We start from the raw sequence: 26,971 nt of genomic DNA, 5'->3' as shown, positions 1-26,971 counted from the left end.
TTATAAGAGTAGATAAACCGAAATCGCATGGAACATGACATCCTATGTTTTTATTCGACATACCGTTGTAGAGAAGTGTGCCCTAAGTTTCCACTTCTGATAAAAACCTGAACTCCTTGTACATCACGATAATCATGTACCATCAGTTAATTACAATTCTTTTTGAATGTTTAATAAAACAATTTGTTTATTTTTACAGGTGTTTTCAAGAAGTTAACGTTTAGCATCTGGCTGTAGCTTTAATAGCTTTTGAATTAAAATTTACATGCAAACAAATCAAAGACATTACTAAAAATTGTAACTCAGTTTCATCACGTTTTCTGCGTATCGTTGTTCAGAACGCTGGAATATGATAAAAAATTTAACGAAAATATGAAAATACTTTAACAAATACAGCACTATTTCGTAAATTTTCAAATATGATTTCATATTAATTTACAGTATTAAATGGCCTCACTTCTGTCTTGTAAACACTTTAATCTTGTTTACTAGAATTTCTGCAAGAAATGCTACCGAAGAGATCAAATATCCGGTAACTAATAAATAGAGTATACCCGTAATGTCATCTATTTCCAGAGGTTTATCTTCATCGGTATGAATTGTGTTATCGTTGTAGAAGAGGTCTCTTCTTTGTCTTGTATTACGCATGTCTCTTTGAATTTTCTCAGTTAATCCACTTTGTGCAATGCGATTTACCCTATTATATATAAATATATAATGTTAAACTTCTGTATATCTTGAGTAAATTACTTGACTTATATAATATAATATATTGTATATATTTTAGTTAAAACATTTGTCGTCAAGAAAATACGCCGACAGCTAAAATATTTATCTCATAAATTAAATAAATTTCATGTGAAATTGAAAAAATGTAAACTTCATATCTTGCAGCTTGTCCTGTTTTATGAAGTTCTACCAATTATCAGTGTCTAAAAAGGATAATTTTAGCTAACGCGCTAATATCATATAAAAGGTTTATCTCAGATAATGTCACGTTTAAAAATTGATCGCTTGTCGATTCCTTCCACTCTCAGAGCGTAAATTCCAATGTTCAGTGGCATTATCCCCTTAATAAATTGTGTGATATAAAACATATTCTTAATACTCACGTATTAGCGAGTTCGACAGCATAATTCACTTTGACTAAATTGATTTGTATGAACTTGAATTTCGTAAAAAGTATGTCTTCTGAAACGAAAACGTTTTGTTTTTCCTCTTCGGTCATGCTCAATTCAATTTGCTGTCTTGATGCTAGCAAAGCGTAATTTCCATTTAGTAGTTTTTCAATTGGTTCCTTACCCGGCTCATTATACTTTTGAACATTTTCATCAAAGATTTCGATCACATCATTTTGAATTATAGTCTTCTTTAATATCCTCTGCAAATATATAAATAAATACAACTAATGTAATAGAAAATACACACAGAGCTTTAGTATTCTTATAAAGAATGTAACTTATTGTTGCAACTTCAGATAGCTTTAAAAATTATGTAGTAACATATTTAACTATAATAATTGTTAACTTATTAATATAACCATTTGAGTTGTAAAATAACTATATCACGTATTCAAAGCAACGAAGTTTTTCTAGATGTAGCTAGTATATTTATGACAATATTTTGATAAATACAAAACTAAGACCAATAATTGTGCTTAAAACTAATTTAAAGGATACGGGCTTTATTATGGATGGCCATTCATCTACGATGTTTACTGACACAATGTAGAAATATCTGAATAAATTTTCTACGTTGATGCACACGACATAATTTTTACAAACACGATTGACTTTTCTTCGTTTAATTGGCGAAATCCTTTCTGAATACATTAAAGAATCTGATAAATTATTAATTGGCATTTGTTTTTGTAAACGGTAACATCTCGCACGTGCTAATAAAGTAAGAATTACTCTGATTATGAAGACATTGTTTTCGTTTACAGTGAGAAATGAAGATTGTTTACCGTGCGAATATAAGTATAATATCTGTTTTTAAATTTCGCATTATTACTACGATGTGAATAACAATTCCGAATAAAACAAACATTTCAAAAGTTTTTCATAACTTCAGGTAGTAATTTCATGTTTCAAACTCTGCCATATTTAACGGTTATAATAACGTAGTTAAAAAATAATTTTTCTTGTTACACTCGCTCAATTTAATAATAAATACGCTTTTTAAATATTAAGTTTTGAATGATTTTGTATTTTAAGTTCGGAACTAACTATTTTGAATAAAATTATACGTACATTGTTAAAACATCGATCAAAATAAAGACATTCATGGCTGTGCCTGAAGAAAGTGATGTTATATCGTCCCGCTTTCACCGAGCGAGCCAATTCTATAAATGTCTGAGGAATGACTTCGGATCCAGGATTAACCATAAACGATGGCAAAGTGCCCAAGTATGCTGATGTCAGGACAAATGTAATGAGGAGCCAACAGCCAATTAAAATACGAAACGTCATGAGAAAATAGCGATCTACATCTGTATCTGGAAGATAAAAATAAAAGGAAATTGAAATTAATAGTTAAGTACTTTTGAAACGAAGAAAAATGTTTTAGTGTGGGCAATTATCGATTTATCATTTAGTAAGAATACAGTATTTTTGTACGTGTTATATGTAAGAAGGCGAAGAAACTGCTCAGTAAGACCTGAAAAAATGTGAATTGTCAAATCTACTTAAATAATATTTTCGTTCGTAAATACAAGCCAACGATTTTGTAAATTTTTCCTAAATCATATCGTCATAATTTATTACTCACAGAAATACTTTCACTACTCTACTCGTAAACACTACATTCGTGAAATATTCGGTCGGCGAAAATAGACGTCATACAGAGTATAATAATACCCACCTTGTCGAAGAAAGGTTCTGAATATCGTCCAAAATAAAGTGGAGAAATTTGGAATTTCTTTGCTGCTGTACTCAGTCTCTTTCTTCATTATTCTATACAAAGTTAACAACATGATACAGAAAGAAACAGGAATACAAATCCAAATCTGCAATAAAAAATTTTCATTATTATTTTGTATATTTTAAAATATAAATGTTTTTATAATACAGTAAATCATGCATTAACAACAATCTGGAAATTGCAGCCTTTTGTTCAGGAGTGTTTTTTTTGTATATAAAATAATTTCAAAATCAGGACGACATCATACAATGTTTCTCTGTTCTTTAGATGACAGTTGTTTAGAGTTTTTACAGTGTATTGTTTTAAAAAGTTTTCAAATTATGAAGTGATAATCGTTGCATCTCTGCAGTGGTTAAAAATTGAAATTTCTTATTTCTCTATTACACATTAAAAATACGTTTCGTTTCGAAATATTTAACATACATGTAATTTAGACCAGCAGTGTCTCACTAGATCATATCATTGAACTCTTGTACTGCACGTGGGTTCGATTTTGTGCTTCGTATACCTTCTGGCCGCGTGGTTTTCCTGGTTTTCTTTTAATTTCTGATACGTTAATAAAAAATATTTATCTGTTTAAAAAATCATAAATGTTTTCACCAATAGCATATATATTTACAGTTGTCTCTCGTGTTGCATTGCCTTGTACTAACGATTATTCTATCTGTTATGTTATAAAATATTTAATAATTTTTTCCTGTTTCAAATTTCGATTCGTAAAGGAAATATATGTTTTTTAATAAAGAGAAGAGTAATGATTTTCGAAACATTACCATTAAATCGAAGGGTTTTACCAAGGAAACCGCTTTATCTAAAGATCTTGCAGCAGGTATTGCAAATGTAGTTGAAATGTGAGTTACGGAAGAAGTATAGGACCTGTAAATTTTTCTGATATTTCCACCGTGAATGGCGATGTCTGCCTAATAAATATAATAAAATTATTGAAATACCGAATAAAACTATACAAACGTGGGTTATACATTTACTACCTCTTCTGCGACTAGTGTGAAATCCAACCTAAAACGAAACAAGTAAAATAAAGTGGACACATTTAATATGATATACGTATCGCGTATAAAAATACATACTTAAAATGAAAAACATCTATTAATAGATTAAGGTATCTTCGAATAAATGATTTCTTTCTCTTCTTATCTTCCTGAGAAGAGATATTATCATTATATAATTTCAAATAATATTTTTTGTATATCTATACTTTAAAAATTACTATAAATATTTAACTGTTCAACGAAGAGAAAAAGTTCAAATTAGGTGCAGAGTTAAAGGAAATAAAGCTGGCTGAAATACAAATGTTTTCAACCGAAGGCCACTCCAATATTTAAAATTTCTTAATACCAAACTGTCTATAGAAGGTTCTTTGTAATTTAACATGTGTTAGATTACTTTGCATAATTAATATTAATTTTTCATTCTGTGTGTAAATGAACTGTTTAATAGAGTTTGTTACTGTGGAAAAATTAGGTATACGCAAGTAATTTTAATGTGACAAGCATTCATGAAATAAAAAGAATTTATATCACATTACAAACAGCTAATTGCTTAATTTTACCCGCAACTATATTTGAAACTCTAGTATGGTTTCATCTGTTTTGGTATATTATGAAAAAACCGTTTTTATGAGCCGTTGATTTCCAAAAATGGGAAAGTCTATTTTATGTTATTGATAGATATTTAATGGTTTGCATTCGAATGGATTTAAATATATTCGTAAGCAGTAATAGACTTATTTTATATTTTTGTGGTCTTATTTAATGTAAGCTAAACATGCAATAACGGTTATCCGTGTAAAATGAAAAAAATTATTCTTTTGGTCAGCGCGACTGGACTGGCCTCACTTTTTAAAGCAAGAATTGGTTAGAAACGTTTGTTATTTCAATTGAATGTTATTATATTGACAAAATGTCAATATTTTATTTGTTTACTTATTTAGTTTATTTCAGCATTTTATACTTCTTTCGAGAAGCTATAATATAACAGATAATAAATTTAATCTTATATGAAAAAGTGTATAACATAAAAAAATATTCAGTAATAAGTCGCACACATCGATATATATAATCGAGACGAGTTGATAATGATGATGATAATAATAATAATAATAATAATAATACTCAGCGCAGAGCCCAAACGGTTAAAAGTTGAAAGTTGAAATTTGGTACACAGTTAGGGTACGTCACGAAAACGCACACCAAGAAGAGATTTTTCGAAATTCCTTCCCACGGGTGAGAGGGACAGGATTAAGGCTTAACACTTCCATCAACAATGGAAGTGTTACGTAACAATGGAACTGTTAAGAAAATGCGACGTGCAGCACGCAGATGCAGTTTTTTCGTTTTTGCGGGAAATCGAACATATTTTAGACCCATCTAAAAATTCTCTAATTAGTCCGGAAACAGGTAATCCAATTCTTGCATTCTGTGAATACGGGTAAGGTTGACCATGACATAATCTTAATCTTCGCTATCGTTACTTTTGTTCGAGCAATGCCGGGCCTACCTGCTAGTATAATTATATTTGTTAGTTTACATGATTTTTAAAGTATTCGTGATGAATGAGTAAAAAATCCAACATATCTTTAAATTTTTCTTTATTAATAAGCCTAGTTTTCGCATTTAAAATTATAATACTATTTTACCGAAACACTTGGTGTACTCCGTTTTGGTAATGAATCGAAAGTTTAAATTACTGGAAATCTTTTTCCATTGATGTTTTGTAAGACAATTTATATGGCACATTTTTTGAAAATCTTATCCAGAAGATAATAAATCAATTGACAATTTTTCCATCAGCATTTTTTATTCTTTTCAAAATTGCCTCACTTTTTGCATTCACCTCCATATTTTGGGAGGTGAATAAAAAGAGAGGTTAACGAGTAAAAAATAGAAACATACTGTCAACAGAAAACAATTTTCGACTCTCTCGAAAGGTCATTATGCGCATTGTATGTAAAAAATTTATATATTTAGCGCAAAGAATTTGGAATTCTGGTTTTTAGAGGCTGTAAGCCCTTACCTAACAGTAAAAATACCAACATTTCATTTTAAGAAAATAAAAGAATTCATATATGTGGAAAGCAGAACATCATGAGACGAGTAGGTGAGTAGCCAGACGACGGTTAAAAGAGAAGGCGGGAAGAGACGGAAGACAAGTCTAGACAGGAGTTTTTCGTCTTTTTAAGACGAAGCGATTTAAACTTAATGCTCAATGTTTCTCGCGTTAATTGTAATGTTTAGTGCCACAATTAAATGCTAGTTTAGCAAGCAATCAAGGGCGTCGCCATGGGAGCAGGAGGGGGCAGCTGCCCTCCCCTAGAAATTCGAAAAAATTTTTTAAATGCTAAGTTTTAATTCAAATAATCTTCTTAGCCTTCTTGTATGTTAAAAATGTTTTAATTAAGATATTTCTTTTCCGGTACATAGTAAATGATTAACACTTTATGAATCGTTTTTATTTTACCTAAATACAATTCTCTGTCAATTTACATTATATTACCCACCACCCGGCCCATTGGCTGGCGTCGCTCTTGTAAGCAATTAAGTGACTTAATTTGACTAAGCACGAGTAAAGTTACAAAAGTAGGAGACAAAACGAAAAAAAATCCTATATATAACTTATAATTGCTCTAGTCTCATTTATTTTCGTTGAAATTTGACAATAAGGATGCTGTACTAAAATACAAGTTTCGTGATTACACGTGATCTCTGCTGAAAGCAATAACGTTTTTTTTTTACCAGATTCACTTGTGTTCATATCATCATCGAGGAATATAATTTTTCTATCCTATGCCTAGTTTTTCTATTATTTTGCATTGTGCCCTAAATACACTCAGTTGTCCACTTTTCAATGAAATGACATCACAGTTCTTTTAGAACATCAGATTCATCGAGCAATTCTCATGTAATTGACCTTAATCTGAAGAGAACACGTGATACTTTTTTATTTTCAGGAAGAAGCTGGTAATTTTGAATAATACAGTAGCAAACAGTTAAACATTTTCCACGGTATCTAACCTGTCAAATACACAGAACTCTACACGCTAATGCAATTTTATGCAGTAAAATTTATGTATTCGATAGCAGGTGTTAAAAAGCATTTTTGACTTATATATTTATTGTGTAAATATTTAAACTATAAATTTACATTTCTCTGTCTTTATTACATACTAAAACGACAAAAATTCACCTAATTTTTAGAATATTGCTAAAGTTATCAGAAGTTACAAAATTCATTTACGTCATTTGTTTAACCGTTACGCTGTACACTATACAGTGAAAGAACCAAAAAACAATAAGACCAAATAGCCGAAGATTGATCATGCATCATAATAGAGCTTTGAGGAATCAGATAAAAGTCAATCAGAAAACAGAAGAATTTTTCATACGCGACTTCTCTCAACTTTGCTTCAATCTTACTATTTCGCTGCTCACCGAAGGTCGAGGATGCGTGCAATATGATTTAAAATATCGTGTACAGTAAATAAAGATTCAGATATTTAGAAACTGAATTACACTGAATTATAAACATATTCATATTGAATTTCAACTACAACATCATACAAGGCAGTGTTACATTATCTTAAATTGTGAAACAAAGAAACAATTAGACGTTACACATATTTATACTTACCAAATCTAAACCAACTTTTATTCTCTCTGGTATAAAGGATTTGGTTTCAGTTATTTTTGTATTATTGTATATTTTACAGGAAGCCGTGTTATAACCTTCGCACTGAAACATTTAATAATAATCACAAAATTAGCTGATAAATAAATAAATATGTTAATAATATATTATTAAATTAATAATAACTACAAATGAGCGTAATAATGTTATACTTCATGTTATTGCCAATAGTGAGCTGAATTTCTTGTAACACAACTTAGTTTTAAATAAAGCAATCGTCTGCAAGTATGAAAATTCCATAATTGAATCTGAGAAAACTGAAAAAATGGCCTAACTTTAATGAAGTGGTAAAAGTTCACTATAATCGTTCTGAGATTTTAATCTCTGATTATGCACGCAGTTCTGAAGTTTATGATGACGGGAGCTAAACATTTGCAAGATGAATCTACTTTTCTATAGCAGGGATCATAAAACTAGGGGGACCCGTTCCCGCACTGTGCCACAAACGATCTAAAATATAATTACTGTATTAATATTTATACGGAAATATAATATAGGTTGTAGATAAAATTACTAAGTGCTAAAATTGGTCCAATTTTACTTTTCCATGTAACACTAATCAAGTTTTTAGATAAATCAGCGAAATAAAAAATTCGGCATCGTCTCGCGACATTTGATATCAGAAAGCTTTTTGTGTAAGTACCTGCAATGAAGTTTATAAAAGAAGCCAATATGAGATTGCTGCAGCGATCGTGTTTGTGTATTAGAAAATAAATATGGTGATTGTTCTTATTTATCGTGCATTCACTGTGTCTGTACCGAACAAAATGGTTATACGGCCCTCACTCGTCATTCTCTCAGTTATCTGGCCCGCTGTGTAAACGGTTTGGTGACCCGTGCTCTATAATACAAAAATTTGGAAATAGATGAATTAAAATTTTCAGATCGAAAATTATCTATTCGTAAAAAGTCATAACTAAAAATTTATTTTCCAACATTTATTTACAAAACTAAAGATGATTTTAGTTCACAAGTTTTCATAATGAAAAGAAACAATTTTTAAGTGTGTGAAGAAACAGAAGAGGAATTTGATAAAATAGCAGAGTCATCAAATTCGAAAAACCTGAAACCCAATTCGAGGTTCACAGAATTAGCCAAATTGGGAAATACTTTGCCACAACTCGGAAGTGATATCATATAGTTAATCAATATCACGTGGATTAGTGAATTTCTAACGTGTAATAATTATAAAATGTTATACGATTCAATCGCTAAAATAAATAGATATTTATTGTGGAAAACTTCAGCATGTGGCAAAAACACTGTACATTTAAACAGTTTTTGTTTCGAGACTTTTTAAGATTTCAGACAGTTGACCGTACCAATAAAAAATAGTCTATGAAAGATTAAAGTGTGGAAAATATAACTATCGTGAATTACAATTACGAAATAAAATATTGAAATATACTAGTACTTCATCATTCTGATACGAATTTGACTTACCAGTGGTGAATTGGAAAAAGCCCACGAAGACGAATAAATAAAACCATTAAGCAAAGTTATTTAAGCAAGTTTTATATTTTTTTAATAGGCTGATTGTATGGCGTTTTTCAAAATTCGTACACGAAACGTACACGTATTTAAAGAGCAGTTCCTGATGGAAAGTTTCTTTGAAAAGATTATCTCTTTGGCATATCGTATTACGAAAACTCAGTTAATTCTACACAGCGATTAAGGTAAGATATAAGCTTATCGCCCTCAGGAACTCAGATCGTAATCTTGATAAGCCATCACAAAAAATGTTTATGAGTAGAAAGTACTACTTAGATCTAGTCCTTGCTTTCACCGTACGTTGCCCTGGATAAATTCCAAAATTGAAAAAGTAGAAAAATGCTCTTTTGGTTGCCACAGTGTGAAAAAGCAAAAAATGAAAAAATTATTGTTAAATTCAAGTTTTTTATAAAATACTTTCTACAATATTTTATATTAAATTATAAACAAAATTTAAGTCTTTATTACTATATTTTAATAAAATAAACTATCTTTTAATTCGATAAGATAAGGCATCTCGAGATAGATATCTGCAAGAAAGGGAGCCTCCACGAAAGCCTGTGATTGTTAGTGTGAGATACTAATTAAAATTCTGAAATATCCACGTTGCTAGCCACTAAGTGAGGTTCGTCTAGTTTTATCATTGGCCACAGATTGGTAAAAAAAATATAATAAGTCAACAGGGCGAATTCGAAAATATATGCAATTTTGACATTATAAACTGTAAACAATTAAAAACTATGCAGTAAATATTTAAGCTATAAAACGGTCAAACAGTATAAATAAATAAATAACATTAATAACTTACAAATTTAATGTAATTTTCTTCTACTTCTTTCTTCTACTTCTAATTCTAGAATACTGTTTAATCCATTCAGTAAATGCAAAACGCCGATCAACAGAATCATAAAAGAAAGTCAATTCATTTCTACAATAATATGAACTTTGATTCACCACATGCAAAATGTAATCTTTCTGAATGAATTTGCTTTGAAGAGATTCTGAAATTACACAAATTTTAGTTATTTGTAAAATTACTTTAATTGGAATATATAGATTATATATCTATACTTATATAAATGAAATATCGTTTGTTTGTCTTTTATATAAATATATTTTGTTAAAATAATCAGGACTAAAGTTTGTACAAATATCTCTCAGAGCCTGGATCGACACTAAGGTATACACTGCCTATAACATTCATTCGATTTCTATACACAAATTAATGTTTTGTTTGGTAAGCAGGATAGAGTTCAGTTAAACGAACACTAAGAACCCCTTCATTGTTTATTTGTTCTTTTCAGTTGACCAGTTTTTAACCAACTAAAAGGAACAAATATACGGAGGAAAAACTGCCTAGTGTTCGTGTAACTGCACTCTATCGTGCTTACAAACGCTTAGAACGACACTGTTTCGAACTAGTACAAAATAATTTCTGTGTTTGCTATTGAAATCAAATTTTAACATTCAAAGACATATTTTTAAACGGTATTTTCGTAAAATTATTAATTTCATAGGTTTTAAATCATTTTCTTATAAACAGAGATAACACCTTGTACATAAGATTACTGCACTTGGTAAATTTTTTGCAGATATAATCGAAAATGTTATCTTTATCATATAAAAAAAAAATAATTTTTTTTGTAAAAAATCCCAATCTTAAGATATGTCAAAATGAATATTTACTAGTGGCCTACACGACACGCTTTTTTGTAAACAAGTTCAAGAAAATGAATACTAATAATTAAAAATAAGAAAAAATCATTAATTATACAATTTTGCTTTACTATCTGTTATTATAAAATACTTTTCGAACAGCAATTCGGAAACACATTTTAATTTTTTTAACGCGTAATTTCTGTAACTCTTATTTCATTGTTCATTAATTGTAACGACTTCTTATTAAAATTTTCTTTTCGCGAAATATGAAGACTCGTGATACTCGATTAAATTATAAAGATAAAAATTACGGATATATCAGACGAAAAATATGTGTATTGCTAGTAATGGTTTTCTCTGAAAATCTACTGGTTACAATTTTTGTAACACAGACAATATTAACCGGCATATTGTGTAGTTTTTCCACATTGCTTAAAGCCCTGTGTCTGGAATAATGTATCCTGTTTTGCGTAAAAATAGTTATTTATATCGAAATTTAAAAAAACTTTTCGCTTTGTTCTCTCTAACGTGTTCGGGGACGGTTCCTAATATATTCGGACGGATCATCCCGAAAATTTTTATCCGGTTTTTTAAACCCGTTCCAATCGCTGAAATAAATAGATAACATATTAAGAAGTTATTTATAACTTCTACTTTATACGACAAAGACACATCGCTAACATACATTCAAAAAGTCAGCTTTACTTTCCTTAAATTATAATATTCAATAGAAAAATCTAATTTTATATAGTAAGAAAAATATATAGAAAATTACTTACTATCAATGAAAGGTTTAAAAAATGGACAATTACTATATGTAATCAGTACAAAAGTTAGTTCCAATCGAAGTATCATTTCGAATATTCATCTGTATCAAAATAAATCAAAATCATGAACAATCATATCATTTTCGTAATGTATAAAATAAATAACAATGGACTACACTATTCTCATTCTGTCATACTACAAGTAAATAAAAAATAATTTACAAAAAATGTTCATAGAAATGAATAAATATAAAAAATGTATACTGAAGTGTGTATAAGTATTATGCACAATAGAAGATCGTTAGTCTGCCATATTCGTGACCTCATTACCTCTTTTTCACGTGTTGGACGAAGCTAATAGATTGGCCAAGTGGAGTTTGGAATGTTTTTACTACGTGTGTAACAATTAATGAGAAGCAGTTCCTCACAGAATATTGTCTGAGAAGACACTTCCTTTGGGATTTACACTAAGCACCGATATAGTGTAAAAACGGCTTTTTACAATACAGTGCTATTCCTGATGTCCTTCTACTGTAAAATGGAATAAGGCAAAAATGATTAATTTAATAAAAAGTAAAAATACGTTAGATGGATACTAGTCCTATCTTCACTGCTTGCCATGTCCAATCATCAGGAACAACTATTTCCATTGCAGAGACAACCTTTCTTTAGAGGCTATGCCTCTGCACAAATATGCGAAACGGTTGAAAATGTCCGCAGGTGACAATTTCAACACAATTAAAAATATAATATTTCTTTGTATATATAATATTTTTATTAAATTGTAATTCTGCCAGCCCTTTTTACAAATAAACCATATTCTGTTGCACAGTTTGAAATGTACAATTAGAAAAGGTACACAAAGTAATAATTTGTAGAATTTTTCTATAAAATTATAGATATTAGGAATTTATAGATACATACATTTACACAAACATACATCAATGTGATTCTATGATTCTAAATCTTCCATGAAAACTATTTATATGTGAAAATTATAATTATCGTATTTAACATAACAGAAAATACTTACATGCTATGTAGGAAACATCAAGCAACTACACTGTATTTAAATGCATTGTTTAACAGAGTGCTAAATTGATTTTCTCTATGACAACCGAAGTAGTGCTTATCGTTATACAAGAACGATATAAAGCTATATTTAAATAAACGAAAAATTTCGAAATTGTTTTATCCTCCTGACAAATTTTATTATATTTCATTTTAAAATTTTTTAAAAGTATTAATAATTTGATGGTTTTCTTTGTTTAAACAATTAAATAAAATGTAGCAACGAGTTGCGTATCCTTCCGGCTTTTATGAAGTTTTATTTTAAAAGTAACATTCGTATTATTAATTAAAATAAATCACTAAAATTGTATGTAGCGTTATCTGTTATAAGATTTTGTTATTAAAATGTGTTATCATTTACTTATTATAAAATACAAAAAACTTAGTTTTCTGTATTTTATAATAATAGAATATGATATAATAGAATAAATAATAATAATAGAATAGAATAGAATAGAATAGAGTACACTAGAATAATAGAATATAATAATAATAATAGTTTAATAATAATAGAAAGTTTAGATGAGTTTTATAAAAAACACTGTAAACGCTAACAAGTAAAACCCTGTATCTTTTTATCCGCTTGATATCTCACAACTAAAATTTAATAGCATCACTCCCCGTTAAATATAGAAGCTGCCATTTTAAATTTCATTTCTTTCTATTAAGCGAAAGACATTTCAACACACAGACACCTGCACGTACACATAACTTACGTTTATATCCACAGGATACTTTACTCATTTTTTTTCTTCACTTTTATTCGTTCAGAAGGTCTCAAAACTTCGATATTTCCACAGAACTCGATTCGCAAATTTGACACGATTTTCACACTTTCTCTTGTTATGTATACATAACAGCCGAAAAAATAATACAATCGAATTCAAATAGTGTTTTGTATTTAAACTTTTATGAAAAATACAAATTTTAATGAAGATAATGTACACAATACCTAAATATGTAATATATAGAGCTTTCTGTTTTAATATAAAAATTGATTTTAATAATAAATACTATTAAATGAAGTACTGTAACAGGATATAAAAATATATAATTATATGTGGAAAATAAACAGAAAAAATCTCAGAGTTCATAAACAATAGGTTGTAAGTTCTCCTGATTAAACAATCAACGTGGAGACAGTCACTACAAACTCACGCAATTCGTTTCATTTGTGCAATTGTAATTACTGTTTAAAATTGAAATGAATAAATGTTTTTCATTACGAAAATGAACGAAAATCGAAATTTGAATCAACTAACGGAAAATTAGAAATAACGTTTGAACTATTATCCTTTTTAAATTAAATAAGCTGAGAATTTTCTACATTATCTTTAAAAAGACGTTTTCAGTTTATTTCCTGCTTAAAGTCATTAAAAAATGAAATTGTTATTTACTGTGCCATCTAAACGACCAGTACGAAATAATTTTTTATTTACTTTTTTTATTTAAGCAAATAAATAAAATTTAACGGATAGCGTTAGTTTGTAGAGTTATCGTGTGCATATGTGCACCATCGTGTGATATAATAAATAAATCTTATAAAATATTGGATATAAATTCTGATGTTATTTACATCTATTTACCACATTAAATTTTATATTGTTTATACTTACTTAGGCAGAAGACAAGATTTTGTCAGTAGTTTAATTCTCTCAGCAATTGAGGCGTTTCGACTCAGTGTAAATTCCGAATGTTTTGTAACGCTCTAATGAAAAACTCTTTTTTCTTTTACAACGCTGGTTTTTTTTAAATTATTATTTTTCTTAATAGAAATGAAGACGAATCTGCCCAAAAGAGATCACCATTTATTTTCTGTGTTCCAAGACAATACACTTTTCGGCGGCTGACCTTTCTTTCTAAGCTACTTTTCGCCGGGAGTTACTAAAAAGTCCTTGTAAAAACACGAAACATTTCCAATTAAAATTATGAATAATTTGTAAAAAAGGAACTGGTGACGTTCAGATGTCTTGCCTGCATCCATCCATACCTTTGAAGTTGTTTACTTTTTTTATCCACTTGAAACAAGCGCTGAGGCAGCTGTCTTTAAAATCTACATTTTCCAGCGCAGGATTCAAGTGTAGAAAAAAAGTCAACAACCCCGAAAGGTACGAATGAATGCAGGCAAGACATCTGAACGTCACCAGTTTTTTTTAAACAAATTATTTATAAATTTAATTGGAAATGCTTCGTATTTTTACAAGAACTTTTTTATTAACTTCCGGCGAAAAGTAGCCTAGAAAGAAAGATTAGCCGAGGAAAAGTGTATTGTCTTGAAACAGAAAATAAATGGTGATTCCTTTTTATGAATTCGTTATTATTTCTATTAAAAAATAATTCTCCATCGGACGAAAATTTACGGATATTATTTTTCTTTTAGCTACTTTCTCATTTTAGTGCTGTGGCACAAAAATAATTAATTAATCATACTTTATTAAATATTTTATGACTAACTAAAGTTAAATTAAAATTTTTCTCTATGGAAACTGCTTTGTTTACAAACAAATTTAATTGCATTCGTTAGAAATATCAATACAAATATTTTGAATATTAAAAACATGTCCGCTGATGAAATTGAATTTTTATGTAATTTAAATTACTTATTTCATTTGTCAAGTAGTAAATTAATCAATGTAAGTTTTCGCGTGTCAAAAACAACTTAAATTGATTGGAATATTTATTATTATTATTATTATTATCCATGTTTGAATAAAATTGGGATGTTAGTAATGGCAGGTATAGTATGAATACATGATCTGTACACGCTAAATGTATATTCAGTAAGAAGTGTATAACTTTATAGACCAAACTAACATTCTAGTCTGTGTATTATTTTCTATCGGATGTACAGTGAGAACAAAATGTAAAAATTAATTTACCCTAAGGCATCCTACAACATAACTGTCCCAACTGCGATCAAGAAGATTACTTATAGTTTTCGGAATACATTATAGCTGTATCCAATAAGCATGTGTATGCCAATTTTTAGGTACAGACAATGCGAAAAGTACAAAAACAATATTGTAAAGTAAAGTTATTTTAAAATCTCCATTAGGCTCTTTACAAGAATATACAACATCGCGTATCCTCCTGTAAACACAAGAAAGTCAGATACTTTCGTTCCACAATGGTTATTACTTGTGCAGACAATGCTTACTGATGAAAAGAATAATGCTCAATCTATGCCCAATTGTTAAAATGTAAAATTTGTGGATGGTGAACTTTGTTTTTACTTGGCTGCAACTATTTACCACGTGTAGTTTAATACGAACTTTTCGATAACATACTAATGTAGAATGTTTATAGCTTTACAATAACAATATTCGTTACATTTTCTCTTAAATAATGTCTGTCAACTTCTTCGAATTAATTTCATATACACCATAATATTTATTGTTTTACATTGATGCTGTTGTATCATTTTCTCTCAATCATGGACTGACAAACAATTTAACACTCGATTTCACAACTATAAAAAGTTACTCTATAACATAGCAGAACGATTCTATTAAGTTTCTGGAATAAACTTACTTTGAAAGTTAATTTTTATATTTCATGCATTATTTTCGTAAACAAATTGCTTAGGAAGTATTTTCAAAAACAACTTACAGTAAAGAATTTAAAAGAAAATACAATTCATTTACAGAATATTAATGTTGACGCTATTTTGAGAGTCTTATTTTAACTTATGCTCTTTTCGTACATTAAAATTCTTTATTATATAGACAAGGCAGAGATTTATAGATTAATGTAAAATTTAGTATAAGTTATGATAATGATTTTAATAAACGTTCAGTAATACAATATTACATAGTTTAATGATGCGTGCAAAGGAACATGTAATGTCCCGTGTGCTCCAGTAATACATCTCATATAACATTGCGTTTCGAAACTGAAAGATTTTTCTTTATAACACGTAGCATGAAAATGAGAATAAATACTTAGATTATAAATTATTTTATTGTAGTCACTTAAAACCAATTGAACACATTAAGGGATAAATAACATAAATCTTATAATTAAAAGTATTGAATAATATGAAAATTTTAAATAATGTCATCCATATACATTCGTACATTTGCATAATTTTAAAATTTGAAAACACACCTTTTGAATGACAAATGACGTCTTAAATAAAATAATTTAAATTTTGCTGCAATTAAAAGCCTGAATATAACAATTCACGTGATCATGTACAGTACAAGATCACGTGAATATTTCTGCGGTTTCTAAACTTTAATAGAAAATCGCTAATGTTCAGAATAACAAAAAAGTTGCAGAAACTGAATTATAAATTTGCCATATTTTAAACATTCTATTTTTGTTTCTCAATTTAAAAATTTGTAGACCTATAAATTTTCACTGTTGCTGCCTAACCTTCCATAATATCATGAACAGAGTTAGACAAACGAAAGCCTTGAACACATGTAAAAGCATTAGGGACAGGATGCCCTGATAAACTACATATGATCTTTTGGTAAGTACTGGATGGTACGTTATTCCAATTAGAATTTTTCTTCTGAAAGTAGTTAGATGAATGGCCAACATGATTCTGTCATTAATTAAAAAATGAATGGTATGCAAGGGTAAAACGCTGCGAATTTGAGATTGAGAACATATACCATATTTATTCGTATATAAAACGATGTTTTTATTTATTTATCATAGCTTGAAATTTTTTGGTCGTCCTATACGCGCGAGCAAAGATTTTTGTAAACAGTGTATTCGCATTTTTTACCGGATGCTTACCCTCTTGTGTTTAACAACATATGTATTTTATCTGGGTCGTTCGAATCATTTTTGTATATTGTCAAAAGTAAAGACGAATAGCAACAGGAAAAAAAGCGTTTAAATTGAATTAAAGATTGAAATACCACACGTAAGCAGAATATAAGTTTTAATCCTTCCCACGTGTAAACAGATGATTATTCAGAAATTAAAATTTAGAGAAACTCGTAAGTGTAAACGACAGAGAGTGAATTTAATTGTTAAAAATTGGCAAAAAAAGTTCCCTAATGTCCAGCTTTACGTAAACAAATTATGTTGTCGATTTTACAAGATTCATTCTTAAAGTTTAAAATGCCAGTATTTTTCTCGGGTCAATGTGGTGCATTGGATATTTTATTTGTGATTAAACGAAGAAAATTAGAAATGTATTAATAAATGTAATTTTCTTTATTTTGATCTTCAAAGTCAAAACTTGTTCGTCTTGTATGCGAGTAATTACGGTATTTTAAATTAAATAAATTTAAAATATAAATTACAGTCGACATGAATCGAAGAGGCAATGGAAAAACTAAGAAATGGTTTATAATAACGAGATGCATCTTCTTAATAATAATATGATAAATGGTACTGAATGATACAGACAATGTTCACAATTTATATACTATATGTCATTAAATTTAGAGTATAAAAATAAATATAACAATGTAATCATATACATGTATATATATAATTGTATTCCATAATATAAAAGAATGATTATAAATGTATATATTATTATAAAACTTGGAGTTGATAAACGAAAACGAAACTGAAAATTCGTATCCAATATTTCATACCTTGTCCTGATTAAAAATTCAGTTATATGTGGTTTTTCTTATTGTCACGAAAGCTTTAAAGTCTCACGCAATCCATTTATTTCATTCAATAATATTTTATTAATAAAATTGAAATAAATAAATACAGTTTAATCTTATACTGATAAACAGATAATAAATAATTACTGTATTTTTATTGTAAGAGGTTATCATTATTTTCCAATATTTTTAAAGTTGTTATGATTCAGTTAGCCTCACCATGAGAAAAATACTATTGCTTCACCATGTTTGTGGAGAGAGCACAAATGTTGTTGTGGTAACAAGCTTTCCCGTGTTTCAAACTTTCAGAAAACCTATAATGGCCGATTTTCTTTTTTGTGAAAACGTTTTTTGACGTCAACAACAGATAACAGACCACGTTCAGCCGCAAATCCTGCGGTGTTCACCTCACTTAAGAAAACAAAGTGTATAAATGGAAACTGTAAAAACTGTAAAAGTGTTTTAGGTTTCTGTGTTATTTACAAATAAAATAGATAAAATTAGTAAAAGCACAAATATTCTTTTTTAACTTTACATATTGATGACAAAACATTAATAATTCTTACAAAAATGTTATTTATGAAAATCTAACCTGAATTTCAAATCTATTACTTTGATGTCTATTGGCCGATTTTGACGCCACGTTCTGTGACGTCAAAATAAACCAACAGATTAGTTGGGAAGCAAATTCCTGTAGTGTTTGTCCTGGTTGAGGAAAAATGTTCGTAAATTAAAACTTTGAATCGTATAAAGTAAATCTATTTATCTGTCTTATATACAATTAAACTACTGGAAAATATGCAGTACATGATTATATCTCTACATATTACCAATGACCAAATATTAATTTTTACTTTTGAAAAAAAAAATTAATTACGTCGATCTAATAAATAATTTATGCTATAAATTATGTAAAAATATTTCCGGAAGTCCTTCACTTGTCCAAATATTAAATTAAAAAAAACCTGTTGATATACATACATTAATGTTACGTTCATTTACTATAGAGTGTCATACGAATATTTAAAGTAATACTTTTATGATAAGTGTATATTTCATATGAACTGACACTGTCTTCTGAAGACAAGTGTTCGATTAATTCATTATAAAACGAAGACATTTTAACGGTTGATGAAGTTTGGTTCGTTTTACCAATCACGGCTCTGTGGTAATATTATACAAGACTATTGTAAGACAATATAGCTTTTAACTTACGACAAATAAATGTAATTATCTCCGAAAAATCGTATCCGATATTTTATAAGTTTTTCTGGTTAAAATGTAGTGATGTAACGTGTCATATAACGACCCAAAAACTGTACGATCTCACGCAATCTGTTTGTTTTTTTCAGTACAATTTATTCAATCTAATGGACAGAAACAAATATAGTTGGATAAAAAATTAAAGTAAGTCAAAAAAAAAAAATTACTTTTATAGATATGAGAGAACGCGTAAAAAAATTTTGGAAAAATCACAAGACTATATTTGTATATAATATGTCTATAAAAACTTGTATGAAATTATTCTTATTAAGTAGCCAAAACAATTAAAATGTTAGGTTGCTATTTTAATTGACTCAGTTTTAATGCAGCAAACTAAAAAATTTTTTATCGGCTCCGGATAATCTGAGGGTCTCTAATAGAATTCGTGTGAGCCACTTCAGGAATACATTGTAAAAGTTGTGTCCAAATACACCGCGATGCATCCGTCGTCACCCGACTTCATTCCGTTGTTAGCATAGCTGGATGTATAATAAGTATAATAAAAACAATCGGAATAGATAAAAAGGATTAAGCAACAGAACACAATGGCCTCTGCCAAAGACGTGCTTTCATATAGGACTTTCTATAAGATACAGAAAACTATTTAGGTGTTAGAAACATAAAGAAATTTAAAGGACTTAGTATAGCAAGCTCACCATTTAGTCTGTTTATACCGTGTGGGATCTGAATAATTATATCTAATGTCAGTTTTTCAGCCCAAAAGTTACACCATTGGGTAATTATAAATATGGTCTGTGATATGCTAAGTTAGTAAGTACATTTAGATTTTTCCACATTCTCATTTTCAAATTATCAAAAGGATTTTTTCAAATATTGGTACTGTACATCAACAATATTCGAAATAATAAAATATATTGTGGGCGGATGTTTACTTATGAAATTGCATGTATTAAAGTTGTAAATCAGCAATTAATCGAGGGTATAAAACCCTCAATAAATTGCTTGATTGTGATTTTTCAGTATAATCTATTATTATTATTTTGTTTATCAAAATAATAATAAGAGATCATACTGGAAAATGACACAGCTTTTACTATGTACAGTATATTATGCATGCATTTGAAAATAATTAAATTCAATTAATGAAACACAATAACAGTAAAATTTGTCTAAAACAGAATGTGGTGATACAAACTATAATTTTTCATTATGAAAGATATTTTTATAAAGAGGATTGACTATTTATTCTGAGAAATATATTAAAATATATAAATTAATGAATACAAAACTTTTAATGAAGAATCTGGTCGCGAATGACGTATGTGGCGACACTAACATGTTGACGGCATGACGTACACGAAATATTCAATAAACGAGTTTATATCAGTTACTGTTGCCAGGGTCGTGTTGCTACCTAAAATAACATCAGAGTAGGAATCCAATTTAGTGCGATTGCGCTGTATAATGCTTGCTTGAAAATACAAGTGAAAGTAGTAACTAATTCTGATGATTAAATTAAATTAAATAAAACTTTCTTCAGATATGATAATAAATTCTATGCAGATAAATTCGAAAAAATTGGCATTATGTTAAAATTTTTTACAATTTTAAGTAAATTATAAGTCAAATTTTACGATCTTAGGGTAAAATCATGTACTCATTTTAAAAAGTTTGTGGGATAATCGCTGAAAGTTCTGTATTTTTTAGGTACGTTGCATAAGTCAATATCGTATTAATTAGAACTTGGCAGGCAGTCTATGCAATGTTGTAAACCCCAAGTCCATAAACCATATCTGCTCTAAATATGTAAATATTGAACAGAGAAACTGAGTTAACATGTTTTGGTCTAAAGGTCTTTAATTGTTTTCGTGGAATATACGAGCGTATTTGTATAAATCAGTACTTATAAATAAATTAATTAATCTACAGATTTTTATTAAAATTTTTCTCGAAATCTTAGTGTATACTATTTTTCATTTATAATAAATATTTGGCAACTGATTTAGTTTTTGCAAATCGGCAGTCGAATGGATAAAACGCGATCGCGAATTTTCACGTAACAAACAAGCTGCAATGTAAACTTTTCAGGGATTTTCCTTTGTTTAACACTTCGAAAGCAGTGAAGAAAACTTTGAAATCTTCGTGAAAAATTCTTCAGGTGTTTCGACCTGGTTTTCCATAGTTGTCAGCAGATACCGTAACATCTCGGCCACCAGAATGTAATTTTATTCATATAATTACAATCGAAATTATTTTCTTGTTTGAATTAAAATCCATATGAATCTCAGTGGCAAATAAAAATGATCGAATTGGCTAAAAATAATCACATTCATATCTGAAAATTAAACAAGTTATAATAAATATAAATATGTATACTATAAACAACTGTTGACTGTAGTATTTCAAGAGTGTTATTAACGCAATCTTAATAATGTATAGTTATAATTATGAAGTATATATAGTAATACATATAACTTTATTTTTGAAATAATAAAGAATTACAACTTGTTACATTTTCAAAACAGTATACGCCTAAATTAATAAAATAAACAAATTTAAAAAAATTAACTACTTTCGAGTAAAATTAGAATTTTCAAAACTTATCTACTTTATAACAGCATATTTATAGGAGGAAATGCACACAGCGACGGCTAGGCTACGGTATCAATTACATCGGATGTATCAGATTTAACAAAATTAAAAATTTTCCAAAAAAATTTCATTAATCAAATTCAAATATACATAAACAAGCTCAGAAGAGGCATCTTCGTGCTAACCAGCTGTTTGACGCACAATCCTGATCCAGGTTGTAAAGATGTCTGCCATGGAGTGCCTTTTGAACCCATGATTGTTTAATAGTGTCTACGCTTTCTAAATGTTGTGTCGTGTCCATGTTTTGTGAAAGTAAATTTGATGGTGTGTTATTTGAGTCTGCTGGAGTTACTACTTTATGTTACTGTGATGTATTTTGTTTTTTGTAGAAAAACGCTCGCAGTGTCTGTATTTGTTTGAAGTGAAGGTTAACTATGTCAATCAGGCCATGTCGCCATCTCTACGTGAAAGGGTTAATCTTTATACGAGGGATTTAGGATGTTGTTGTAAATGTTGTTTTTGTTTTTCTTTGGAGTTGATCAAGATTTGTGTGAGTCGAAATTATACTTCAAAAGAGTATGTAAGTACTAAGACGACATATTGTTTATTGCTTTAACTGTGTGTTTTGCATTTAACTGTGTTCTGAGAATAGCGTTTAACTTACTTTGGTGTTCTTTAATTAATCGTTTTTTTTATTAGCGTAGGTTATGTTTGTTTTGCCCTGTCGCAATTTTAAATATATGTAGAACTCGCTCTCTTCCATGGATTCAATCACATCTCCTTCCAAATGCAAAATCTTTTCTTCAAAACACCTGTTTTTATTTGAAGTGTTATGCATTTGTCTAGGCCAGCGATTCTCAACCTTTTTAGCTCTGTGACCGCCAAATAGTAAATATAAATAAAATTAATATTTTGCGAACCCCACCCAAAGGAATAATAACACTAAGCCTTACTATTACTAATTGAATTTTGACTGCAATTATAAATGTAAATTTTTTAAAATATTATGTATTCACATTGCACTAATTTTATACATTAAGAAAATATCGACAGTATAAAAAATGTAATACAACTATTCCTATTACTTTATGTCGCTGCGTTTATAGCGACAGGTATGAACATGCATGTATGACATGTACTGTACAGTACATACATCAGCAATTTAACAATTTACAAGTTCCATCTTGATGTGTATGTGTGTTCTTTGTAATTTGATCGTCTTCCATAATATTCGCTGTGAGAACGTGTTTGAACATGCATATGAATGCATTTGTAAATATATCAATTAAATATAAGCTTTTACTTTATATTGCTATGTAATGCCGATATTTAAAATTTTATTACCCTTTTCCTTCAACTGTACTTCTGGTGATAAAAGCTTGGAAGAGGGAAAGTTACGTTATGGAGTTTACTAGTTGTTCGATTTTGTATAAATCTGAATACGGTCCTTTTTTCATTTTTTACAGCATTATGTCATGTCATAATTAAAAAAATCTTGATACTTTTAATTAAATATCTTAGTTTTATTAATAAACCTGTCATAGAACTTAAAATGTTGACTAATTTTAAATTAAATATTTTTTTGAGTTGGTTTTGATAATGTTTAATCTTTAATATATCCTATTTTATCTTTGTTCGTTACATTGTAAAATTTATGAATTCTTTCAATAGCTGCCAAAATCAAAAATATCAAGAAATGATCTAGTCATCACAGACATTATGCATATGCATATGCATAAATTTGTAGTGTTAGTGAATTAGTATGTGTGTATGATAAATTTACATTTTAACGTATTTACTTTTAAATATTCTATGAAATGTTATATATATAATATATATATATATATATATATATATATATATGTATATCATTTTATTTGCTCAATCCTAAAACACAAAAACCGACATAAACTGGCTTATCTAATAAGTTAGCTTTTCTCCTTTTAAAACTTGTGAGATTGTCATTTGTAATTTATAAATTTCTACCGATTGTTGACATCTATATCTAAGACAATGATCCAGGGTCATAGCAGTTATTAAATTTAAACGTTTGTTACATTTTGAAAAGTTTTATCAAAAAAGACTATTATTTATTAGTTTAATTAATAAGCATTGCTAATTAAATATTTAATGTAATAATGATAATTGGTTTTTTATTTTATAACTCCTGGTATATATCAAAATATTCGAAACAAAAATTTAGTTTTTTTATATAAAATCTTTTAAAAAACAATTTCAATACAAATTCAATAAATTTTCTTTTAAATGTTAAAAATATCCAATTGTCTGAAAAAGGAATTGTGTAAAATTAATGTATTTAGATGTAGAAAAAATTAAGTTATGCAATTTACATAATATGAATTTGAAAAAAATTAATTTATTACTATGTGAAAAGTCGAACCCACCAGAATTAAACCGGTAATAATAAATCATTTTATCGCTTGGTTCCCCCGGAAAAAAATATGAATCAGAAGGAACAAATATGAATCAAAAAGAACAACTGGTGAAAAATGCTGGTTGGTGAAACTGGAAACGTAATCGGGACGAATAAAAGGGCGACGAGAGAGGAGAGGGGGCGGTTACATAGTGTCAGGGAGATAGTGTGTGTGTGCGCCGAAGTCCGAAGAGAACCCGACCGAAATACTACTTTGACCTTTAGCGGACCGACCCGGATCACGAGGTATGACCCCTTTTCATGTAAACTCTCCCTCCGCAGATCCGAACTAAGGCGACAGTCGCTCGCCTCTTTTGTAATTGTAACGGTAGCCTTAATAAATCGTTGTTGTTGTTATTCTCCGTTGTAATGTCTTTTATTCGAATATCACCGTTGCTCTACTGTCGAACCCATCCACTTCCTTCATTCGCGTAACGCGTAACGCGTAAACCCATCCAAACCGCCATCTTGACGTGGGCAGGGCTAACGAACATGTTAGCCGAGAAAAAAAGGAACAAGACTCTGTCCTGCCTCCTGGCACCCACAAATTGGTTTTTCAGGAGTGGGGTTCGACTCCTTTGAAATATCGATAGAGCAGAAAGGACCATATTCGAATAAAAAGGACAGTTCCAGTCGAAGTAGGGTCTTAAATCATAGGTAGAAAAACTAGGAATAGTATCGAAGGTAGTTCCAATTTAATCGAACTTATTAGGAAAAATGGAGAACAATCTGCAACCCACGACAGGACCAGCTCACCTGAATTCGAATCCAAATCCCCTCACGTCAGGAGGGTTAAGCGGAATCATTTCCCTACTGCCCGTATTTTCTGGAGAAACGGGAGGCATCAGAGTTACAGATTTTTTCGACTCTTTAGCAGACATAACGAAAGTCGCGGCATGGTCAAAGCCCAAATGCTGGCCGTAGCCAAGCTTAAACTTTCCGGGATAGCTCGGGAATTCATCCGGAAAGACCGACGAATCAAAGAGGTCGACGACTTCGACGAATTCAAGTGCTTAATGATCGCGCGGTTCGAGCGGGAACCTTATTCGTTTAGGCTTAGTAAATTCTATACTTGCGTACAAACGTATGCCGCTTGGCTACAAACGCTCGCCATTGAAATCGAGATCACGCTGGAGCCTGGAGCAGATGCCGCGGAAACTGCTATTATTCAAAGCATTCAAAGAAAGGAGCTAGATGAACGGTTAAAAGCGCAATTTCTTAACGGGATAGATATACGGATCCGCAGAAGAGTAATGAGTCGCGAGGCTGAGACCTTTGACGAGGCGCTCAAAGTTACCATCAGTGAGGAGACGATCGAACAGATCACCTCCCATCCTCGGGGAATGTTGCGAACAGTTAGAGATAGCGAGCGAGAGACAGATTCCCCCTCACAGGACGAGATAGCCCAACTAATATCAGCTATGCAGGAACTTACAGCCAGAGTGGAAAGACTAATGCAAACCTCACCGACTGAAAATGCTAGAACCCCTCCAGTGAGGCGAAATAATCGAAGGAATCAGAATGACCCGCCTTCCCAGCGAGGTGGATACCACCCAGTTAACACTAGCCGTAGACCCGACCGACCAAATGATCGAACCTATAAGAACCGGAACCCCTGCGGTCGCAGAGATATTAATAGTAACGCTTCTCTTACGCGTCAACGACAGGAATCTTTAAGGAGACGCGAAAGCGAGAATGATCAAGATAGCTCTCAACCTAGGGAAGACAATCGAAACAGATAGACAGGTATTATTCAAAGCATCCAAGATCAGCGACCTCGATATAATTACTCTACTAGATCCCCTTATCCTGTATCTAAGCGAAAGCGACACTATACCGAATCGAGTAGGACCCTTTTTCCACCCCAAACAGATTCGCCCGATGAAAACGAGACGAGGTGAAAAGGCAGGATAGGAGTAACTAAAACTATCTCAAGGCACGAACCTATTATATTAGTTTATATTAACAATATTCCAGTAAAAATGCAAGTTAATACCACCGCAGAACGTAGGCTCATATCAAACGATTTAGTGAATAAATTGAAAGGGAAAGCTCCCATAAAAGTCGGCTGCCGACAGAAGTTAAGAATCAGCTTAGGGGAGCCGATCACTGCTATAGGCTCAGCGACACCCACATTTAAATTACGGGGAAAGAAATATGCCATGCCGTGTGCCATCGTACGAGCCGCAATTACAAACCCGTGTGAAGGAATCTTGGGGTGAGACCTCATTGAAACCGCACAATTAATTTTAGATCTTGCTCATGATCAAGTCATCCTACCAAATGGGAAAACAATACATTTTTGCTCACCTAGATAGCCGCGCAGAGGGAGAAAGAGGCGTAAGAACTGCAAAAAAAGAAAGAAAATCCTTTCAGACATCCCCCGAGAAGAACGAATACCTCCTGCCGAAGGAAAGGAAAGACGGAAACTACAAATCTGGAGTGCGAGAAAAAGGACCGCTGCTCATCGAAAGACTAAGCGACCTTGAATACAACAGGATAACGCGGACACAATCATCCAGCCA

The 26,971-nt window shown here is 30.2% G+C and overlaps 1 protein-coding gene across 1 annotated transcript; it reads right to left on the bottom strand.

The window, feature by feature from the left end:
• Window positions 1-453: 453 nt before the first annotated feature.
• Window positions 454-25,327, bottom strand: LOC136978326 (ionotropic receptor 21a-like). The gene is made up of 7 exons (XM_067274034.1): window positions 25,203-25,327; window positions 3,912-3,939; window positions 3,696-3,842; window positions 2,863-3,007; window positions 2,253-2,497; window positions 1,113-1,381; window positions 454-697 (listed from the first exon to the last, which is right to left on the bottom strand). Exons 1-7 carry the CDS (start codon window positions 25,325-25,327, stop codon window positions 454-456), a joined length of 1,203 nt encoding a protein of 400 aa, XP_067130135.1.
• Between the last annotated feature and the right edge of the window lie 1,644 nt (window positions 25,328-26,971).

Source organism: Centruroides vittatus, unplaced genomic scaffold, assembly GCF_030686945.1.
Source record: "Centruroides vittatus isolate TY-2023 unplaced genomic scaffold, ASM3068694v2 contig_505, whole genome shotgun sequence".
NCBI classification, from domain to species: domain Eukaryota; kingdom Metazoa; phylum Arthropoda; class Arachnida; order Scorpiones; family Buthidae; genus Centruroides; species Centruroides vittatus.
The sequence above is the reverse complement of the archived record's forward strand: the minus strand, read 5'-3'. Positions and strand labels throughout refer to the sequence as shown.